The 25262-nt window shown below is 31.4% G+C and overlaps 2 protein-coding genes across 2 annotated transcripts; both read right to left on the bottom strand.

The window, feature by feature from the left end:
* Nucleotides 1–10166: 10166 nt before the first annotated feature.
* On the bottom strand, nt 10167–11403 carry LOC131077940 (uncharacterized). Its single transcript, XM_058015535.2, has one exon. The coding sequence runs from the start codon at nt 11370–11372 to the stop codon at nt 10449–10451; it is 924 nt and encodes a 307-aa protein (XP_057871518.2). The 5' UTR covers nt 11373–11403; the 3' UTR covers nt 10167–10448.
* A 9756-nt stretch (nt 11404–21159) lies between these two features.
* On the bottom strand, nt 21160–22291 carry LOC131077939 (uncharacterized). The gene has a single exon (XM_058015534.2). It carries the CDS (start codon nt 22226–22228, stop codon nt 21263–21265), a length of 966 nt encoding a protein of 321 aa, XP_057871517.2. The 5' UTR covers nt 22229–22291; the 3' UTR covers nt 21160–21262.
* Nucleotides 22292–25262: the final 2971 nt, after the last annotated feature.

Genomic DNA, 25262 nt, shown 5'->3' with positions numbered 1-25262 from the left:
CAACAAGATTTTTATTTTTCAAATATCTAAGTTCTTTTTCACTAATGTGGCCCATGTGTTCATGCTACACCATAGTATATTTATTTAAAACCTTATGGAACTCTTAGATGTAAGGGTGATTCATTGAGATGCTAAATATTAAATTCCAACTTAGAGGTAGTATGTCCATAAAGTCCAATGGCTACCAAAGTGATAGATTTCCACTAAATGTTAGCTCTTATTGAAGTAACATTAAGTGTTCTTAAAGTGTCATAAAAAGTTGTCAAAGTTTCAACTTGTCATCAAAGTGACATTATTGGTGAAGTATCCCAATTGTTTCTAAAATGACATTATTATACTAAATTTCAACTACTCCTAAAGTCTTCCTTCTACCAATGTTGCAATGTGCATCTAAAGATGTTTTGAACTTAAAAAATATTACACTAAATGTAAAACTATGCCTCAATGAGAAATAGAATGTCATGTGGAAAGAATCTCTATATTTAATCATCCATGTATCCTCACATATAAGCATTCCAAATATATAACAATTATATCACTATTGTCATCCTAATAATTTATTGAATCTAAATCATCATTTAATTCATTCTTGAAATATTTTTCTTGCATTCATTTTTATGTGGATTTTCTTGACATAATTATAAATCTTAACATAGGATTTATTGAGAGACTTAGATCTTACTTTAGATTTGGAGCTTTCTCCTTTTTCTTATTTTTTCTCTTTTCTTTATCCTTTTATCTTCCTCTAATAACCAATGCATCCTTTAAAAAAATTAGAGTTTTTTTTTTTTTTAAAACTCCTCCAAGAGTAGAGAACCTACTATTTATTCAAGCTTCAACTTAGTGTAGTTCTACTAGTTGCGATCACTAAATCATCTCATTTTTATAGCAAAGAACACAACAAAGCAGTACATGTATTGACAAGTTCGTATATATAACTTATGACTTTAATGGATTTAGTTAAAACCGAAAGAGAGTAGTTGAATTGATTCCTATCAAGTTGAAAATATAAAGTGGTAGCCTAATTGAAGATAATGGTTAAATATTACAAGGGTACTAAATTGTAATTCCATGGAAGTTACCTTCTTTGAAAAGATGAACTACACAACACTACCATTAAACTATGATTAGAAGCCTCTCATGAAAAGATGGTCAACTATTATGGGTCCCAAAGTACAATTATCATAGGTATTGCAACCATCCATCTCTCTATAACAAACATACAAATGCACCATGATGGCCCAAAATGCCAACTAAAAAAAAACTCTTAATCGAGAATGAGCCCTCAGTGGAGTCTAGAGGAGATGATTATTCATTATCTAAATCAGTGGAAACATTTTATTCATTATTTCTATTCTCTCTCTCTCTCATGATTATTTTTATGATTTTGATGGAACTTATACAAATGCATCTTTAGATGTTAAAACGTATTGTTTGAGTTGCATGGGCATTATGATGTTTTATTTTGTATAATATTTCTTATACTTTGATTTAAGTGGATAATATTTCTTAAATGATGCTTATTATTAAAATAGACCCACCTATTAACAATATAGATCTATGTGAGTTTCCTAGTTTTATATTTAAGTTGGTAAATTGTATTTAATTATAAGTTTTTTTGGAAGGTGACATGTAAATTAAATAGTAATTGTAAATTTTCATGTTTGTATATATATGCAGATTATTTTCACATAATGGATGAGTTTGAGATAGATGAGATATTAGGTCTAGCGCCACCTCCACCTCCACCTCCACTCGATCAGTTGAGGTAGACCATTAGGAGGAATATTGATTCTTTGATTAGAGATATCCACACCATTAGATGTTAGCCTTATCCACCTCCACAATTGTTATGCCTTGTAGATAGTATGCAAGGGGTTGTACAGTCTGTACAAGCTTTAGATAGCGAGTTGGATAGCTATCGTACTTGGAGGGAGGGATTGCGTGCTTTTTACGTTGATGGCCTATCATACAAACAAGTCAATGAATTAAAAATAACAAAAATGGATTTGAAACAATATTTTGTGAACCCTAAGACAGGTGAAGAGATAGATCCAAAGAAGCCACGAATCTCAATTCGATGGTGTAGGCACCTAGGCATAGCTAGACACTTTTGAGAACGGTGGTGGATGGTCTTTGACTATCCGCCACACTCCAATCATGAGGTTCCCATGTATTTTTTGAAAAAATTGTGGGCCGAATTTGTATTGGGTAAAAAACCCAATTACTTTGATATTAGATCATTTCAGGGGTTCGGGAGAGGCATGCCCTAGGATAGGCTGGGGGCCAAATTGAGCGATAGAGTTAGAAACTGTGTGCACGATGATCCCTTGGTTCCTCTTCCTGCATTGGTTGTTCCAACACCTGCCCATCATCGAGCAGTGGATTCTGCTCTTGGTTCATTGAGTGCCATGTCGAGCAATTTGGTACAATAGTTGCGCAAGGTGAGTGTTGCCCCCAGCTTAGCACATGTTTGCATGAGCTGCGGGAATGTATGTACGGGTCCACAGAGTGAGGCTACCCTTGGAGGAGATGGTGATTTTGATGATGCTGATGTTGCCCATGGTGGTTATGATGATGTTGAGGAGGCTGCACATGCTGATGTCGTCTCTTCATATGTTGATCTCCTGTGGGTAGACGATGATCAGCCTATAGAGGTACAAATTTATTTATATAATTTACAGTGCAATATTAAATTCCTTATATATACACATATGAACCATAACATGAGTCAATTTTTTTGAATAGAGGATGGATCATACCACGTCATTGAGGAATCGACATCATGTTACCTTGATACCTAAAGATGTCGGTGCCCCATTTATGGTATGCACTTTCATCTAGATACATTATATTGATATGTACATTTAAAATAAACAATAAAAGGTTTAATGTAATGATGTGTATATGATATGATTTTTCAATTTTGTAGGGTGCTTCGTGTAGCACCGAGGTGGGTAGTTCTTCACATGACCCATCGATCACTGAGGCTTAGCATCATATACCACTAGTATGTTTTTCATTCATTAATTTGAAGTGTTTATATGCTTACTAATTTATGTACAACTTCGATTCATGTTCGTTATTTTTTGCAATTGTAGGCTTCTGGATTGTTTGATGGTGCATCACATGTACACCTTCACCCATCAGTTACTTTGCCTACACATGACACATCATATGTATGCTTTTATGCGATAAACTTGTATTCTATATATATACTTTATAATTTATGTATATATACACGTTTCATTCATGCTTTATATATCTTGTTCAGGTCGATACCACTACCAGTATTGGTATGGCTATGGGATTGAGCTAGATACAACCGTCGACATTGTCATTTGCAGTGATGATTACAAAAATAATTTCTAATTTTTTTATACTGTGTACCTGGCTTTTATAGGGATTATCAAAATTGATGTACAATGGTTTTTTTACAGTACTTGACTACAACCACTTTTCTTGTTCGTGATAGTGGACCTCCACATACTAGTGAGGGCATTGTAGAGCACGATCGTATGGTAATTTATTTTAAATTTTCAGTATTTAATTATTTTATAAGTGAATTATGCAAGTAATTTCTTCTCATGTAAAATATTTTAATAATGTACAGGAGGGTGGAGACACTGATACTGCATACACATAGGATGGTGCATCTCAGGGCCACATGCAACAGGATGATTCATCTCAACCACCTTCACATGGAATGAAGAGGATTGCAGATGAGATGCATGAGAGTTCTTAGATTATATATTTTAGATCATGTCATGTTATTGTATTATGGAATTTTTATGATGACACTTGTTATGTTATCCTGGGACTTGTTATTATGTTATTTGGACTTGTTTTAATGTCATTTCCTTGTTATTATTTTTTCAGGACTTGTTATTATGTCATTAGGAATTGTTATGTGATTATATATAGGAATTTTTATTATGTCATTTCCTTGCTATTATGATATCAGGTCTTGGTATATGATTTGGCGCCCTTTAGTGATTATATATGTGATGTTGTTATGTGATTTGGTGCCCTCTAGTGATTATATATGATCTATTTATGACTTTATATTTTAACATTGTGATTGATCATCTTATAGTGCAATAGTTTATAATTCAATAAAATAATTATCCCAATTTACAATAACATCCTTTTCTTAAAATAATAATAAAATCAAGAACTTACAATTAATCTATGAAGAGATTACGATAAAATAAATATATCATAAAAAATTAGAATGATTGTAACACAATTAGAATGTGCACAAAATAACATTAAGAAGAAGATAACTAATACAATGTTGTTTATGAAATCAAAATTGTATCAAATGTAGACAAATACAATGTTAAAGGGACAAAGAAAAACAATTATCATAATTAAATATAAAAGAGTTAACACAATTAGCACAAACTTACATGCATATAAATTTGATTCAACCTAATGTACCATCTGCATCCTCTCTCTTCTGCAATGCATCTATGATTGCCTCATGCTCTTCTACTGAAAGTGTCCACAATACCTTATTAGCAGGTCTACCTTTGTATCTTTCTAATTTGATGTTTGTTGCCACCACCAAATGAGAATAGTGTATAATATTATTTTCTAATTGGTAGTCTTCATAAGCTAGTAAGCCATTCCTTCTTGTTAAGTATTTGCGTAGCCATATGCCAACTACCACAATAGACCCAACTGGATACTGAAAACCATCATCATCTACTTGATCACATATCAACTTTTTCTTAGGTTCTACACATCTAGCTAGCCAATACTCAACCACACATGCCCGAGAAAAAAAAATTAAGTACATGTAGAAATAAAACTTGTTAGAATTTATAATTCAAATATAATCATAAATTATATGACAATACATAAAAATATATAATTTAAAGTTATAAACAAGAAATTGAATTAAATTACCATGTTGTATGTGATCTGAAACACAATCATAATCTTTTGATGCAAATGCATGATCTGGGTCTTCATTTCTTCTAACATCTTGATATTGTGTCTCACTAGGTGTTAATGATTTGTGTTGCCATTCTTCGACCCATTCTGTATTCTCGCATTCTTCCCATTCACCTGCAACACAAAATTGACAAAAACATGCAAGCTCTCTAGTCCATATAGTCCAAGTGTTAGAATTAGAACTCTTAAATGAATGCCATCTAGTTGACCCATTGATTGTATCACAATCATATCTTGGAAGGATATTCTCCTCTTTAACTAGCTAGAAGAAACGTCTAATTATAGAGTTCTGACTTGATCCTGTGGATAAAGTTGCACTACACCAATCCACAATTGCACTTGCATTTTTAAATTTAGCCTTTTCCTCGAATTTGGTTGCTCTCTTCAAAGGGCTCTCTTAACACATGCACCGACACCATCATGTTCTCCTTTCCCATGTCCAGGCTCAAAAAAACTCCACATGTGTTCGATATTAGTTTTCTTATGAATCCTACTCAACCAATAAAACATTCTAGCATTCTTGAATTTCCCTATGCAATTATCTGACCATATTAGATGTTGTGTCATCTGAATTTCTCTCTCCCTCAACTTCTCAAAAAAGGTCTTGAAGCAATACTGGACAAACTCAGATGAGTGTAATTTATTATCACTCATATAGAAATGGTACTCTCTCAAAATTTTATGATCCTCTTTTGTACTATCTGGTGCATGCCTATAGACAATATGGACAAAAATCGATACTTGCACTGAATTGTAGTATTGTGATTGGACCTCATCTTGTGGTGCAAGTGTGTAGTTCTTTGCAAAGTCAACGACCGAAAGTATAATACCAACAGGAAATGTATCCTTACATATTCGAAACTGACCATCGATCCATCTAGCATTTTGAGAGCGTTTAACATATTTAGGTATGATCTTACTCTTAAATTCATTCATAAATGCATGAACACTAACTTTTTCAATGATTAGATTGCACCGTCTTCCAACCTTTCCATCCTTCAGTGGATACTCAACAATTTTAAATCTTTTAAAACCAACTAATTGTTGTCCAAAATCATTTGAAAGATTTTCATGCAAACATTCATCCAACAATGCAAGATTGCCACATTTATCACATACACCAGAAACACATGCATTGAAAAGAAAATTTTGCTCATTTGGTGGGTTGCAAAACAAACTTGATATAAACTCCTTTATAGTTTCAGGTGGCATATTTATACCACATCCTTTGAACATTCCATTACTATGCATGGTAACACGTATATATCAAAATACATCATAATGGTAGCGAAATTGAACATGAGTTTTGCAACAACATGTGACTTTTTGCTTGTTAATTTGAACATACCAAGGTTTACACTTTTCAAAAGACCTTTGACAAATGCTAATAGTCAACACCTTATCATCCAAAGTTTTTTTGTACAATTCAGTTTGAGTCATGTCCAATAGGTGTTTTGGATGTGGATCATGAATTTTTGACCCAACTCTCAATTTAAGAACATCTCTAACATTAGGTGATACTCTCGTATTATCGTGCTAGAATTTTTTGATCAAATTTTTGACTTCACCAGTAAGTTTCATATCATACCTTGGTAGTCTACCACTAAAAGTCCACAAATTGTTTACCAGATCACTTTCAAAGTTAACTCTTCTTTTTACAGCTCTTGACAAAGTTTTATGATGAATATTAAGATATCCACTTATGTTACTCATCATTCTTTTATCAAAAGTTGTTTGGCTTACTAAAGCTATTGTTATTGCCTGTCGTGCTGCATTTTTATCTTTAGAATGACTTTTCTTTCCGATTGTATCAAAGGCGCTATCAACAGTCGATACAACTTGTTTTAAAGACTCATCCTTCTTCTTGGGTTTGACATAAAAGCATAACTTCTTCATTACTTTTCGCATTTTAGTCATTTTAATTAGTTGTACCATTAATTGACATTGAAACCCAAATTTCTTATTATAAAAAAAATGTCTAAACAATCTATTTGCATGTGTCCTAATCTATCTCCATGAAACCAAGCCAGGAAGGTTGTCTAGTACATCACTTTTAATTTCAAAATTTTCATTTGCTTGATTATCATTCAAACATGTTTAATTTTCAATTGGTGTTTCCATGTCTACATCCACATTATTGGTTTAAGTTGCAGGTGGATTTTCAATTTCATTTGGAGTTTTAAATTCGGTTTCAATTTCAGTTTCAAGTTGAGATCTAGTTCATTTCGGGTTTCAATTTTAGTTTCAACTCGAGTTCTAATTTCATTTGGGGTTTGATTTTCAATTGCCATTTGATTTAATAAGTAATCCGCTTCTACTAAATCACCAATTTCTTCATGAGAAAAAACATAGGGCTGTGAAGACATACATGTATCCAATAATGGATTAGAAGATGCACCTGAATTAAATGGTTCTATTGTGTTTCCTTCGTCAACATTTATGGTCTCATTGATGTTCTCCTCTTCTGAAACGATTGTGGAACTTGAAGCTCCTTGTCTCATTCTTGCTCTTCTCTCTCATTGACGTATTGCCTCCTTCTCCCTATTTGCTGCAATCTCCTCAACTGTCAGAACCTTCCTTTGCCTCTTCCTGCATTGATTTGATCCCATGGTTGCACCAAATTTTGAATTTGAATTGATTTCCTTACCAAATCGACAATAAGACAAAAAAAAGTGAATGATTAATGAAACATTCTCTTTGTAGATCGTACCTGTTAGGCAATGATTGAAAAATCATTCAATCATTGGGATTTGTGCTTGTGGGCTAGATTCTGGCCCAATGGATCTTTTCAGAAACGGGCGCCCGTTATTTAATGAAACGGGTGCCCATTTCGCTTTCAACGGTACAAAGCGAAACAAGCAACCATTTTTTAAATTTAAAAAACAGGCGCCCGTTTGTTAAAATTGGGGGCAAAAAACAACCCTTAGCATTGTTTTTTGCTTTGGAATAGGTTTGGTCCTATCCTTGGACCTCCAAAAAAATGGCTAAGGTAAAATGACATAAGATTTCTACCTTGGCCTAATTTTTTAAGGGCCTTCCTGATTAAATTTTTTGACGAAACGAAAAATCCATTAGAGTTTTCAGCGTCCTGATTTCAGAAATGTAAATTCCATAGTGATAAGATTATTTTTACTATTTTTGTATTATTTATTAATCAAAAGTGGTACCTAAACCTAAAATACCGTGGTTCAATAAAACTTTAATAACTTTTTTGTTTTTAGGATTTTAGAAAAATAAATTATATGACATCAATCTACATACAATTCTTTTGAATATTAAAAAATATGAAATTTTCATCAAATTATGGTGGTCGTACACCCGATGTTTTGAAAATATACTTTATTGTCAATTAAAAATTAATAAAAAAAAATATTCAATAAAAAAATAAGAAAAAATATTCTCATCAATATTTGGTGCCTTAGGTATCGTTTCCTAGAAGGATTTGCAAAAATTCATTTATTTGCATCAAAAAAGGGTGGTCGTACACATGTGTGGTATGGTCCTGAAACAGACATTTTGAAAAACCGATTTTTAAACATACCTACTAAAAAGTGATTTCTACCATGTGGGCGTTAAAATAAATTACATATTTGAATAGTAGACTGCGAGCACTACATTTTCTATTACTGAAGTGTTTTGAGACTCAATCTCTAAGTGCATCAAATTTTGACATAAAAATATTTAGGTGTACCTTCTAGGCATAAAAATTGAGATGGAAATTAAGATAACCATATATAACTATATGGATGTACCATACAACTATACACTCTTTTTTAATAGAATTTTTTAAACCCAAACAAAAATTTAACCTTTCATTACAAAACCTCTCAGTCTTATATAAAAGCAAGGATTTTTTTGTATTTTTTGATTGCAACCATGAGGTCTATTTTACTAAAGAATACACCATTTTAACGCTCGAGGTATGATCTCTTAGAAAAATGATAAGAAACCCTAAGGGAAACTCAAAGTGAAGATTAAATTAGACCATGACATGTGTCTTCATCCTACGAATTGAGATAAAAAAGTGCATGACCGAAGTGCTTTAGTATGCTAGTGTAAAAAGGGACTTAATTAATTAATTATCTTTAACTCTAACAAATACATGATTATTATATTTTGACTATAGTTCTTTGAGAAAAACTAATTAGATAGCATTGAGAACCTTTTTCTTCCTTTAAGCACATATCCATAAATACCAAATGAATTGCTCAAATTCTAAATATAAAAAAGCCATTGTTAGTTTTCATCCACTTGGATTTTGACGAAGAAAAAAAATCTCCATTTTATTTATCCAAGTTAGTGGATCCTTACCATCAAACTTGCATATATCTACCTTTGATAGTAGGTTATGAGATTCACAATTGGCTAGCTTGGATGATCCATTAAAATTGCCTTGAAACATGATGTTGTTCCTTTAATTGTAAGAGAAATCATTTAGATAGATTCTCGGAGTTGTAAGATTGTTTCCCTTATGTTACCCATTTCTGCTTTCATATCGTTCTAGCCATTTCTCCTTCCATACTATCCACTTCTCCTAATATTTGAGATTTCATATTTTGCATACCTTCCTCCAACTTCACTTTTTTATTTGTTGAACAACACATCAAATATAAAGTTCCACCTTATCCAACTTTGATTCTATGTACTCTTTGTGAGTTTATGTTTCTAATGTGTGAGAATTCTTGCCTCAATCTCTATTCTATGGTTCCATCATGATGCCTCCTAATTTTTTTTGACAATGAACTATTAAAACAAAACAGAGTATGTTAAAATTTGTTGTTCATTTTGTTTACTTGTGATGCTAAAATTTGTTGTTCATTTTTGTTTACTTGTGACAATTGTTGCCAGCACCCACTTAAAATAGCATGGACTCAAACAATCCATAAATCCTAAGATCTAACATTAAAAGAGCATCAATTGACATTGCAAATATTTATAATCAGATTCTCACAATCACTATGATCTTGTGTATGTAGCATACATAACTCCCCAACCTTCGACTACCAACAATATAACCACATCAAAGATAGTACATATCTTTCACTAAAAGAAAAGATTAGATAATTATCTATATGCAATACCAACTTCAAATTACTAAACAATTTAATTAATAAAATACTTCATCCCCTCACATCATACACTCTACAAGATGACCTCCATTACTAAAAACAAAAAATCAATTTCTTTTATAATTTTTCGCTTAATTAAAAATTACATTGCTTATTAAGTGTGAGAGCCAGTACACCATACATTTCAATGAAACGTTCCACCATCAAATTTGTACGTGTCTCTGTAATTTTATACAGGGTAGACACCAGAACTCTTTACCATATTCACAAATTAAATGGTACCCATGTTGGGACAAACTAGAATACTATAATATTTGGTGATAATTCACAGCACAAGACCATAACATCACAGGGAGTGTGTATATACAGAGATTCATGAAAAGGGGGAAAAAAGGAGTAGAAGAAACATATATGCTTTCATCTTTCTATATTTAGAGGCTGCATACTCTCAATATCCACTGACCACCTGTGTCTGTCGCTGCTATTTTTAGCGGTGTTCCCCATCTCATCCACTGAAATATACGACACTAATTTTTCGTGGCCATAATGTCGCAGCATTCTAACATAGAGCACTAGAGTAAATATAAGTAAAGAGGCCAAGTACCAATTGAACTGCAGATTGGCCAGGGCTTTGGCCCTCATGTTAGCCCCCTGGTTTTCACATCTCACCACCACATGACCGTGCTCTGCGTTCATTTTACACCCTTTTGGAACGAACATAGGAATCCAGAGCATGAATCCCATGTGTACAAACCATATTCCCTGAAATAATATAGACATCGACCTCACCATGGCCACTAAAAAGCTCTTGGGAAAAGGTACCTCTAAAATAGTGGAGGCCAGGCTAACTAGAACTATAAGCTGTAACAGCCAATGATATTGCCCCTCAGGCCCCACGTGATCAGCCGAATGCAGATGAAACAGCAATAACTCCTGGCTGAACGCCAGCGCGGCAATGACGTGGACCATCCCGTGTGGCACGTGGATCTCATGCCTGTCCACGTAGATTGCCACGGCGGCATAGATGAGGAAAAAGAGGGAAATAGAAGAGTGCTCGAAATTGTTGAGGTGCTCGGGAGGAATAGTCCAGTCATCTGCCAGAGGCTGGTGTCTGTCTGGCCCGATGAAAAGCTCTGCAGAAATTGAAAGGCAGGCTCCCGCTAAAATAGCGAACAGCTCCAAATGCTTTATTACTCTGCCTCTAAATTTAGCGGGAAACCAGGGCCTGGTGTGAAATTCCCATGGAGATTGGGCATAATTAGAGACAGTATTGAAGAGGTGCCAGAAGCCAATAAGCATAAACCCTACGCCTGGTAAGACATGGCCTACGAAGGTACCCATTAAGGAAAAGCCAATAAAAACGAGAATTTTAACTTTTGCACGGCTAAAAAGGGACTTTGGGGTGAAATTTATATAATTGGAAATCGTGGAGGCGGCCAATTGTTTTGCGCCGGGCAGATTTTCGGGGGGGGGATAAAAACGGGCAGCAAAGTGCAAAATACTGTTTTGAATTTTGTTAGGATGGATTTCTAGATTGTTCGCCTTCTAGAGAAGAAGAAGCAAGCCAATGAGTTATTTCCTCCACAGAAACGAAGTTCAGGCAAATTCTAATACGAACTCAAAGCCGGCTAAGTTTTTTGTCTTTTCAGGCAGCCAAATTCTAATACGAACTCAAAGCCGCCTAATTTTTGTCTTTTCAGGCAGTCAAATTCTAATACGAACTCAATGCCGGCTAATTTTTGTCTTTTCAAGCAGTCAAATGCAAAAGCTTATCCAAATTAGGGCGTGCATATGAATTTCTACGCAGAAAATTGAGAAACGTTGTCAATGCCCTCTGCCGTCGGTTTACTTAGACCGCCCAATGTTAAAAGCTGTCCTAATAATAATAACTGGGATATAGTCAAATATACATCTAGAATATTGAGAAGACAATATTATGTTATAGCTATTATGACAGATTTTAATATGATCAAATATATGTCTAGAATGTTGAATATACATTGTTGTACAGGTGAAAAGAAAATGGTCATCAAATTAGTTTTATATGGATTATTTTAAAATATCATTCAAATTAATGATCATTGATAAAATTTGTTCAATAAAAGTAAGATAATTATTTTTTCAAATTTAAACGTGTGTAATGATGTTTTAAATAAAGTATTTTACCCTATCAAATTAAATTATAACTGATATTATTAAATTACAATTGATTTTGATATCAAGATGTAAGACCCTTAAGTGTTGATGATAAAGTGCATTGTATGAGCTTAGTTCCTACATGCCTAAAACACAACTTTTGATTGTGAATGGGATGGAAACTAAATAGTGAGGGATTTTAATTTCTTTCTAATCTTTGTAATATATACTTATGTGAATATTGTGTTGTTTGTAAGATAATTATTAGTAATACTATCTAAAGATGTTGTTGAATGGTTGATAAGTATAGAGGGGAGAGCATCTTAATATAGTAGAGAACCTTAACTTCATGTGTCCCAAAATATGCTCTAGATATTTCAAATCACTTTAAATTTTGTACAACTGCTTACATGTCAAGTCACCTACTTAAAAAATTTGAATTCAAGTCCACATGATCAAATACGATGCCACATCACATGCCTTTTTTGCCAAGGTGTACAAAATAGTCCCAAAAAGAAGTAAGACCCATAGTTGTGCACTAAGTCATGTTTATTGGTGTGCTAATGTGGCATCACATAAATCGTTGCTTTTTAAAATTTAGTGGAATCTTTTTTGGGATAAGAATTGACATGACACTTTTTGTGCTTTACTAAAAGACCGATTGTGTTCCACTGGCATCCCCACTATTGGACCCATCTCCACTAGAGGGCCCTCTCCCCTATATATAGTTTTATTGACCATTATATATTTATATTATCTTTTCAAATTCGTTTCATATAATATTTGGCTCATGAGACTATTTATATATGTTCCTATGAGTCATTCAATATTGTTACTAGTTGATAAGACTCTTGGGGGAATACAATTTAAATTTTTTTGAATGATTATATTAAAATAAAAGTGAATTTAAATATGCTAAATGTATCAGCAAAAAATAGATACAATAAGTATCAACCACAAAAAAAAAAAAAAAAAAAGTTCTAAATTTTCTACAAAGAATTTAATCTTTATTGTAGTGCTATAATTATTTCAAAACACTAAATACATCACATAAACAATGATTTAAAGAATGCGTTAATTTTTTTATGATAAAAGAAAGTATAGGGATGTGAGACCTTCTAAGGGAGCAAGGGCAATCTTGCATCATCCAAAATATTTTTTATTTGTTTGTTGTAGGTATTCATTTACTAGTCAATTACTAAAGAAGCCACTACATTTTACTACAGTTTATACTTTGGGTTCACAATCTTGAAAATATTTCTAGATATTGTTGATGAATGTCATGAACTAATGTTTGAGATAATTTAACCTCAGCATCATCTTCAAGTAGGCAAATGTGCATAGTTGTGTTTGTTCATACCTATGACTAAGTGTTTGGGGTTAAAATTTGTTTTTATCTAGCCTTTTTAATGAATTTATAATAGATTACTAAAAAAGGACCACAAATCTCATAAGTTCTAAAGGGCTAGAAGATATCCAAATCCCTAAGCAATAAGCACATAAAGAATAGTGGCTAAGGGACTTTCTTTATGGGTGGACTAAAAAATCCTAATGGAATTGGATTTCTAACCATTAATAGTAAGACAATTTGAAGCATTAGAAAAAACATGGAAACCAATTGAAAAAAAGGTCCAAATCTTAACACTTGAAACATGACAAGGGTAAAAGGCCATTTAATTCAATCATAGGATTTAGCGAATTCAATTCTAATAAGTGCATCCTTCTATTGTGGCTTTTGGGCCCATTTCATGTCCTCCCAAACTATAATAATACTAGCCAAAATATACCTAGACCTCATTAAACTATTTTTTTATGACACATTATTTATGGAAGGTGATGACACAAATTTAAAGTAAGAGCCTTAGTGATGATCTTATCTAATACATTAAAAATAGTAGTCGATATCCAACTATAGATGTCCTTCAAATATATAGACTTAGGTATAAACTTGATGTTTCCTTTGTTTATATTTTTTCCTAAGCAATAAGTAGGAAAGGATTCAATGTAAACTTTATGGAGATCCTCTCCAACCAAATCCTAGAAAGACTTGTAGAATCACAAAGAAACCCATCACGTATTAGAAATTTATCATTTGTCATTAAGTAGTAGCTTCTAAAATATCAACAAGAGTGAGTAGTTAATCACAAAACATGCTAAGAATGAGAAATATAACAAGAGAAAACCTTACGACATTATTTAAAAGGATTATCTCATTCCATGGAATACTCTCAAGCTCTAAACACCTACAGTAATGATGAATAAATTCTTCAATGATCTCATGAAGTTCAATCAAAAGTTAGTGGCCATCTTTTCATTTAATGGCCTATGATGTGTGATGAGTACAATGAGCTTGACAAAATCATTTAGAGAGTTCATCTACCACTTTGAGCCAATGTAACGGGGCTTTGATTTAACACCTTTAGTAGTACATGATTATTAAAAAATTTCTCTTGTAAACAAATACTAGAGCTATTTGCATCTTCAAATCAGACATAAAGTGATAATCTTCTAGCACAAAGTCTCTTGGAAAAGCTACAAGGTGGCGGCCTTGTATGACTAGCAATTAAATCATTCATGTTGGTGGCCATAGATTCCAAGGAAATGGGACATGTACTTTACATCACTATTACACTAGTCAATCCAACCTATCCACTAAGTAGGTTTAGGCTCAACATTCCAAACATATCAAATGTGAGCTAATGTATATTAATGAGTTACAAAAGATGTGTTGAGAAAGAATTAGGTCCTATTGTCCCTAGGTTTGTAAACTTTCCATTCAATACAAAACCAAATTTGGGAATGATCTCAAAGGATGACATCTAGAAATGGATCCTCTAGAAGGAAAAAATGCTAGCAAAATTAAAGAGATATTATGATAAAAACGTACCATAATCAATTTGTCTCTACATTATATTTAATTCTACTTAAAAATTACTTTATGCATACCAATGGTAGTGATTGTGGTGGTCAATATGTTGGGATTGTAAAGACCCAATTTGTTGCACATAAATTACTAAGCTTCACTTTTCCTAGTTGTTAAGTACATGGGGAGAGTACACTATCTTTATCACACACCATATTAAGTTCTTCATGCACAAAAAACATGTAATAAAAAGCATTAATTCAACAAGCCAATCTTTTAGTAACATAATTGGATGAATAAACATTAATAACTCCAAGGGAATGATTTTCAATATTAAAAAGAGCCCATAATGCTCTAATAGTGGGGTCACATCCATGATCCATTAAATATGTTTTCCATTTGGGAGAGAGAAAGGTGACAACTCATTCGTGACCTACATCATGACTACTACATAAAAATGAACTAGCTAGTGAAATAACTCAATACTTGTATGAGAAGGTAAAAACATGCTTATCTTAACCTCTTGCAGATGAAGGATATCCAAATCTAATAATCTTTAACAAGTATCTCTCATAAATACTTCTTGGAGAAGTTAATAAGATCTTGAGTATTCCAATCTGAGGAAATTCATTTACAAGAATCAAGCAACATAGCATTGTAATCCAACTCAACAAGAGTGGCTAAGTTTTACGGACATATAGTATCCTTTTCTCTAAGACATATTATCACTCTTCTAATCCATCAAAGATATTATGAGAATGTTGTGGACTCACCCATTCGAGTCCAGAATTTTACAAAATGTAAGATATATCAGGTTTACCAAAATGAAATGAAAGCAAATGAGAATTCACTAGATTAAATATGAAAACTAGGAATCATTGCCAACCTTAATTTTATCGTGGAACAATCAATTAGTTTCAACTTCGGTCCCTTAGGAGAATTGAACACTTGGATCAATTATTCCATTTTTTTATTAATATGATTGGATGTGATTATGATAAGTAATGAAGCAATAAATAGGTAAATAGTCCAAAATTGACAATATTTAGCATAAAGAGGCAGAAATAGAACTAAAAGTAAACACAAAAGTACAGATCTAGAAATAATATGCAAAAAGGAACCTATCACTGAAAATTTGAGCTTGAAAAATGTTAGAGAAGTGTGTTAGGTGCCCTAGTCTTGGATATACTTCTATCAGGTAACACTTTGTATTCTAGATCAGGATGCTCTATAGATTACCTCCTTTGAAATTTAGCTAAAAAGTGTCAAATAGGTGTACCAATTCACATAGTCTAGGAATTTTTGCCTATTCAAAATCTAGAACTATGTGTCTCAGTCTAATCTCTACAAATTTGCAACTTTTTATTGTTGGATATATAACCTGCAAATAGAAAAGAGGGAAAATTTTGTGTTGTTAGGAGTTTGCTTAACTCAAACCTTGGGTAGGAATTAACCTCCACTACAACAATGATTGATTAGAAAAGAGAGCTTAAGCCTGGTAGGACAAAGGCTAAATATGAAATAAAATACGAAATTGACAAGATTATACTTGAGGATTGATAATGATGTTAATGCAATGCTCTTTAGATAAGTCATCCAATTGTTGATGCAATAACATGATAAATCGTAACAAAATCCATCATGAAATCATACTTGAAGATAACTTGATGGAGCTTGTTGTTTCTTGTCCTCAAATTTTCTCTTGAACAAATTATGAATGCTTATATATTCAATTGCTATATTATTAAATGAATTAGAGATGATGCCTTTACATAGGGTTCTCAAGGTATTTTTAGATTTTTAGGTCAATTTCCAATGGTTATATTGAAAATTGAGACCAAATTTGAAAAGGGAAAGGCTAACACTAATAACAACTCAAATTTTGAGGAATTTTGGTGGGACACATGTCTTAGGCATCATAGTCCTTACAGGTGTCCGACTTGGGCACCATCGTCCTTATAGGTGCTCAATCCCACAAAAATAGGACCTCCAAAAGGGGATTCATGAGTCTTGTGATTTAAAATGCTAAATTAGGTCCTAAATTGAACATTTGCCAACACTAGGATGTGATAGGGCCCAAATAAGCTTGAAAAGACATAGGATAAGGCACACTAAAGCAAGTGCCTAGAAAGGAGTGTGAAATTGTAAAGAGGTTACAATTTGTGACACTACAAAGGGTTGATAAAGTTTGACGCTATTAAGAAGGCTAAGGCAAAACATGAAAACATGACAAATTGAAATCCTTTGCAACTAATGCAAATATAGACATTTAATTTGATTTGTGTTAGTTTTTAATTTAAAAAATAAATGTTGGCTTTAATATTTTTGTGAAGATGGTCACACATTTACAAATTGATATAGTTAATAAAAAATAATATTCCATACAAATATTACATGTGAAAATATAAAAATACTAGCATAAATATCCTAAATACATTTTATACAACTTACATGTAAAATGGAGCATAAAAGAATAAGTTAAACAATTATATAACATGTTCTACTCACAATACTTGCAACAATCTCATTAAACATAAAGGTTAGTTAAAAATAGTGATAAAAATACAAAGAAATGTCACCAACACCAATCCTAGTTGCACCAAGCTATGATGGTTGTGCTCCAAAATAGTGATCTATGTGACTACCCTTACCAACACCATAACATGGTATAAGGAGTTAGGATATCAAAATGGCTTGGGTTAAGTCCAATTAATAGATTTTTAGATGAGGAATTCGATAGCTAGAATTAATTTGAGCAATCAAGGGTTCAACCTAGTTGGGAAGATTGAGTTGATGATGAGAGGAGTAGGACAAGTGTCTCCCTATTGTTGGTGAGGATGAAAGGGGTCCAAGATCAAAGGGGAATCAATGGTTGAGTATTTTCATTGAGAAAGTAGATGAATGAGACGAGAAAGGGAATTTTGGAGTACCTTGGGAGTGTGGGTAAGTCCTTGGACCATATGACATGTACCAAGGCCTATGTCACATGTACAAAGGGTCGTGGCTTATGTACAAAGGGACCATGCCTATGTACACTTTTGGAGAATGTGCATGATTTGAAAGAATTAATAAGGGTTAGGAATGTGCAAGTGGGGGATTAGTGAGTTAATTAGTTTCTTCCAATTTAATAAAAAGTGGATGAAAAATAAATTAAATATATAAGATATATTTATTTAAAGTTTACAAATAATAAAATATTACTTGATGAATAAAGGATGAAAATTGAATAATTAATCAAATTAATAGAATTTTATTTGATCAATTATAAAAAAAGAAGAAGAAAAAGATCAAATGATGGACTGAATGTTGATATATCAATTTCATGTTTCTACACATTTATCTAAAAAACACAAAAAAACTATTAATTTAAATGAATGAATATATCTATTTTCACATAAAATTATAATCTTTATTAACATTTAATTATATTAAAATATCTCCTAGAAGCATACCTAATTAAATTTAAAATAGCATAAATGTATGATTTTCACAATATACTAGGACATGTGTAAATTAAATTAATAAAGTTAAATTACTTGTAACATTCATAAGACCTAATCATACAAAATTTAGAAGCTTGCTACTACTTGTCACGTTTCATCGTCTTAGAATTTATTAAGACCACAAATTTGGCGTCCATGTAATGGTGAGATAAAATATATTGACCAAAACTATTAACAAATACCGAAATTTGACTTTTGAATTAAAAAATGAACGCTCCTTGGATATTCTCATCCCAAACATTAAATTTAAAAAATAAGTTGAGCTTAAAGTAAAATATACGATTATTTGTTCATAATTAATGGAAACAAAATTATTGCTAAATATAATTAATGGAAACAAAATTATTGTGAAATGTATTTTGAAATAGTTTTTTCAATATAATGATATCAGATTTCCACAATCCATAGCATAATAATCACATTTTTTGAATTATATATTATTATTACTGATTTCACTTCATCTAAACTAAAAAAAAGTAAGGTTAAAATTTTGTTAATATAATATGTATTGTATTTTTTAAAAATAATATAATAAAATTTGATTTATATATTAAATATGAAGATATTTTTTAATCATAAAAATATTTAAGATGATCTCAAACAATTTATTTTTTATAATTTATAGTCAAATTTTAATTTTAATTTTCAAATCAATGATATTATATTAATGACAAATTATTGTCATAAAAATGAATTCTTATAAATCATGATATATAAAACAAATGCCACATAGTGGCTAGTACTTGCCTTGTTTTTAGTATAGTTTTAATAATAATTATGATTTAAAATTTAATAATGATTATATTTTAAAAATTATAATAATTAAGATAAAAAAAATTAAATATAATTATTTCATAATAACTAAAATTTTCCTAGAAAAAATAATATAAATTAAAGAAATCCTAATAAATTTTTAATTTCACAAAATAAAGTTAAATTATTGAAATAGTTTTAGATTTAAATCTACTTTAAAAACTAAAATATAATAACAAAACAATATAAAAAAATAAATATTAAGAAAAATTAAAATTAATAATAAATAACAACAGTGTTGATAGATAATAATTTTATAAGTCAATTTAATTAAATAAAAATAGTAATAATTTTTTAAATTTGCTGTAATTTAAATATAATAAAATATGTATAAGAGTATAATTAGTTTTAAACATATTAATTCAATAAAAGAAAATAACTAAAAATAACAAATCAATTTATTTTATTATAACATAACATTTTTTTACTTATGTAATTATTATTATAAATATATATCCCTTATAATTTTATACAATTTGATACTTTTTATTATTTGATTTGATTATAGATCTATTTATGTTATAATAATATATTATTAAAATAATATAACATTATAAAATTCTATTTTTATTTTCCTAAAAATCCTCTTATAACAGCTAAATTGTATTTAGCCAATAAGTGTAGAAAAATAATTTTCATAAAAAGATTGAAAAAATTAAAAGTTAAAATTTGTTTGTGATTGGTTCAAATTAATTTTTTCAATAATTAGTTAACTGGAAAAACAAAAAACTCATTACAATAGTATTACCTAACGACAAGTACTAATAAGAGTCAATAAAATTAATTCAAAATTAAATCTTAATAAAACATTATATAAATCAGTCATAAAGTTTTTATACAAAGAAATAAATGTGCTAAATCTATAATAGAAGGAGTGCATTTACAATATATAAACAAAAATGAGAATAAAAGAAAGCAAAAATATAATATAATATTTTTATCACAAAAAATCTTTTGAATTTATAATTCGCATACTTAAACTTTTCACTATTAGAGACTATCCATAATGTTGGTTCAATAATTCTAGTTTAAACTTTGTGAGAAAATTTTCATCATAACAAGTTTTTCGGATTAGTATGATCTATCATTAGGATGGAAGAAATAGTTAGAGAGTAAAAAAATATTTCAATCATATGATATGATCTATCATGGATGATTTTTCCTCTAACTATTTCTATTCATTCTAATAATGGATCATGTAGTATGATCCAATTTTTTTTTTGCTCTCTAACTATTTCTTTCATCTTGATGATGGATCATATAGTATGATCCATAACGTTATGATGAAAAGTTTTTTCACATAGTTTAACCCAAATGTGTTGAACTAGTTTTTACTATTGTAAAAACTGGCCCATTCTTAAATATTATAATGAATCTTTCTAACATATGAATATTAAGAAACACATAGAAAATTATTTTACACTTAATAAACATGAAATTAGGCACCAACCAAAAATAATAATAATAAATAGATAAAAATTAAAAATCTCACAATAACACTCATTTTTTTATAAAGAAACACCCTAACTATCCAACATAAAATGTCTAAATCATATATCCAACAAATTTCCCCTCACATTTATAACAAACAAATTGTGTTTGCAGAGACCAACATGCTTTAAAGAGGCTCAAGATAAAATGTTGGATATGAATAAATAAAAAGTGAAAAATTTACAATATATGTTTCTTGAAACGTTTCTGAGTCAAACTGTAAACTTTACAGGGGATAAATACCAGAAATCTGTACCATATCCCCCAAATTTAGCGGCCCTCATCTTGTGAAAAGACAATCCGCCGCGAAATTTAGCGGCAATTCACACCGTAAATTACACAAACACAAATTTATAGGTAAAGTAAGAAAACCTCCAATTCCAAAAAAAAATAAAAAAGGTAGAAGACATTAATGCTTTAGCCTTTCATCGTTCTAAATTTAGAGGCTCCATACTGTCCATGTCCATGTCCATGGAGCTTTGCGAACCATCTGGTGACCGTCTGTGTCCAGCGCCGCTATATTTGGCGGCGTTTCCCATCTCTACATCACGGCTGCTTTCCACAGCTCTATACGCCACTAAATTTTCGCCGCCATAATGTTTCATCATTTTAACATACACAATTACAGTGAAAATAGTTAGGGAGGCCAAGTACCAATTGAACTGCAGATTGGCCAGAGCTTTGGCTCTCATGTTAGCCCCCTGCTCATCGCACTTCACCACCATGTGACCGTTCTCTGGGTTCATTTTACACCCTTTTGGAATAAACGCAGGAATCCACAGCATGAATCCCATGTGTACAAACCATAATCCCTGAAACAAAATCGACATTGATCTCACCATGGCCACTAAAAAGCTCTTGGGAAAAGGTACCTCTAAAATAGTGGAGGTCAGGCTAACTAGTACTATGAGCTGTAGGAGCCAGTGGTATTGCCCCTCAGCCCCCATGTGATCAGCGGAGTGCAGATGAAACAGCAATAACTCCTGGCTGAACGCCAGCGCGGCGATGACGTGGAGCAGCCCGTGTGGCACGTGGATCTCATGGTTGTCCACGTAGATTGCCACGGCGGCATAGATGAGAAAAAACAAGGAAATAGAAGAGTGCTCGAAATTGTTGAGGTGGTCGGGAGGTATAGTCCAGTCATCTGCCAGAGGCTGGTGTCGCTTTGGCCCGATGAAAAGCTCTGCAGAAATTGAAAGGCAGGACCCCGCTAAAATAGCTAGCAGCTCCAAATGCTTTAATATTCTGCCTCTAAATTTAGCGGGAAACCAGGGTCTGGTGTGGAATTCCTCTGGAGACCGAGCATAATTTTTTAATGTATTGAAAAGATGCCAGAGCCCAATAAGGAAGAATCCTGCCCCGGGCAGTACATGGCCAATAAAGTTGCCCATTTTAGCTAGAGAAATTTTGATGTGTATACGTTGGGTGTATACTTATTGTGTATATATACTCAACCCTCTGAAGTTGCTGGAATTTTTTTTCAACTTGTAAGAAAGCGTGTTCACGAAGCAGGCTGTGTCGCTTGTGTCATCGCAATCGTCATTTCATAGAGATAACTGAGTTTGGAAGTACGTATTGGCATGACTAAAGTACTCAAAATAGAATTCTCTTTTTTATGTTTAAGAAAAACGTCACTTTTATATTAAAATAAAATAAACACATGGCAATAAAAGTTTGAATGGTCATCCTGTCACGCCTGATTATTTGACTAAGGAAATCTTGATTGAATATAATCGTAGCAAGGCAGCGGATTATTTGTAATTTAGGGAAATCTAATCTGATCTGTGTGGAATGTGGAATATTTCCCCCGCATACGTAACGGATGTGCTAATTACCTGAAAAGATTTGGATGTTTGCCATGATCAATGCAACTCTTAGCTCTTGGATTAGAATTCTATCTAACCTTCATTTTTTAAATGTTTAAAAAAACTTTTGGATTATAAAAACAATTAATGAAAGAAATTAAAAAAACGTTCCCGTGACATGTAAGTAATCACATGATTAAGATTGAAAACCACACGCAAAATATATTTGGATGAAGTCGTTTATATGTCAAGTTTAGACATAGGATGACTATTTTTTTACTTCATCTAATTTTTCTCTTGGATTATCTGCAACTTTAAAGATTCCATTGAATAAACATTTGATTCATTTCTAATTAAAATATTTGTTATGATAACTAATCTACTTTTATAGAGAAAGGTGCTCGAGTTTTAGTAAACGTTAATGAAATTTAACAGAGCATTAAATTAGCAATTGAACTAACTTAAATGTATAATGGACAAGTTGATATGGATAACTCTCAGTTAGTTGTATGCTTAAATTAACTTTCAATTAGGTGAAGACATATATATTTTGAATGTATTAATAAAAGTAATTAAAGTATTATGATGATTTAATTTGTATATTTTGAATATGGCAAGTAATTTGGTAATCATATATAAGATATGGACTAAAATTGTGTGATTGCAAATGCATGGCTTAGACAATCATGCAAATGTTAGGTCCTCATAGTCTATGCTACCAAGTCAATTGTTACTCGCTCTTACATTTAAACCATGTTCTTTATGAATTATCACAACACGTGGAATCTTAAAGGGGAGTCTAAAGCCACCACAAGTAATTGGAATGTTTGGCATGAGTTTTGGATCAATTAGGTCATAAGATGGGTCTATGTAACGTTGCTAGGAAATTTATTCTTTGATTGTGCAAAAGTCCTTCACACACTTGTTACAATGGTTGTAATTATTGTATGGGTATTCAACTTATCCCATTTTATATCTTCAAAAATGGACGATATTAATGACAATAGTTGGAGACAAACTACATCCTATATTATGCCTTGAACATGCCAATTCTAGAATCATTCAAACAATGACATCTAGCGTCTTTGTCCCTTAAACAAGGATGTCTAGAGTTCTTGTCGCACCGATTCTGGCTCAAATTTGGTAGGATGCAGGCACACCTAGTCTCAAATTTTTAGATCCAATTTTAGTACTCGTAAATTCATCAGTTGGACATGAATTCCTAGCATCAATGTCCACCCCGTTTCAACTCAGAGTTTTGTGATAGGTCCTATCTGCATCCCCTTTCCAAATCTAGGTTTGTTTTGTGATTATCAGTTCTGCAATCACTTGTTTATGTTGTTCATTATCAATTTTGTAAATTCTAGCCTATTTCTTCACATTCATCAATTCATCTCATTCAACTCAATCGAATAAGGAGACCAATGAAACATCATAGTGCCCAACTCTCACCAATAGGTTTGAAGTTGAGGCCTAATTTATTTTTCCCTAATGTAATTTAATGAGATCTAGCTTCATTCCTAGTTTGTATGTTGGATTAGTGAATCCCTATTTCCCTAATTACAATTAAAATCAATAGAATCAAATTCCTCTTGGAACAACTCATTATAGAGTCAAGTGAATAGTTATGTGTAGTGATTGAAAATGTTCTCATAATTATATTGGAGCTTGATTAGATTGTTCCATTCAAGCCTAAGATAGAGGAGACCTTTTTCTTTTTATGTTTTGGATTAAGATGTTGGAAAAAAGAACTAGTGTTGTTATAACAATTTTTTGTCTGGTCCAAGCTAGCACAAATTTGAGCTTCCTTACCCTTGTAGCCATGAAGTTTTTTTATTTTGTTATAAACAACCACCACTATCATCAATGCAATTATTAGCTCCTTTTGCCTATGACCACATGGGATTTTATCTATATATTTCTCTTCCAATCAACTCTCTTGCTATAATTAATGCTAAGAGACATTCTACAATGGTAACAAGGGGTGGAATGTAATGGCTAGAGTGTGTTAATATGAGACTATTAACAAAAACGTTTACCTTTTAGCTTAAATTTGATCACCATTTACAGGTCAAAATTTTAATATTAATTATAAATAGGAATATTTTGAAAATAAATCATAAGCTTTAAATATATGTATAAATATAAAATATAAGATAAATATTTTAATTTTTTTAATTACTATTTATAATTACAATGTATAATAAATTTTTTTTTAAAAATTATTAGTAGACATTAAGAATAATTATTTATATTTTTTTTAATAATGATATAAGTTTAAATTTTAAATATAAAAAAATAGATATAAAGAATCAAATTTTAGAAATTAAAAAAAAAATGTATTAAGAAAAAAATGTAGATACAATAAAATTTAAATGTTTTTTATATAATAAATATAGTTTAAAGTAAAATAAATATTTTAAGATAAATAAAATTGTTTCAATTGATATCTTTAGAACATTTCCTTAGATAGATGAATTGAACATATCTATAGTACTATCCAAATGATAGAACAACATATTATGATTCATTTTGCCAAATGATCTAACCATATAAAGAAAAAAAATACTTGTAAGACTAGTCACAAAATTATCACAAAAAAATAATATTATAACTTAAA

The sequence above is a fragment of the Cryptomeria japonica genome, chromosome 5 (genome assembly GCF_030272615.1).
Source record: "Cryptomeria japonica chromosome 5, Sugi_1.0, whole genome shotgun sequence".
Lineage (NCBI taxonomy): Eukaryota > Viridiplantae > Streptophyta > Pinopsida > Cupressales > Cupressaceae > Cryptomeria > Cryptomeria japonica.
This window is presented reverse-complemented; position numbering and strand designations above follow the sequence as displayed.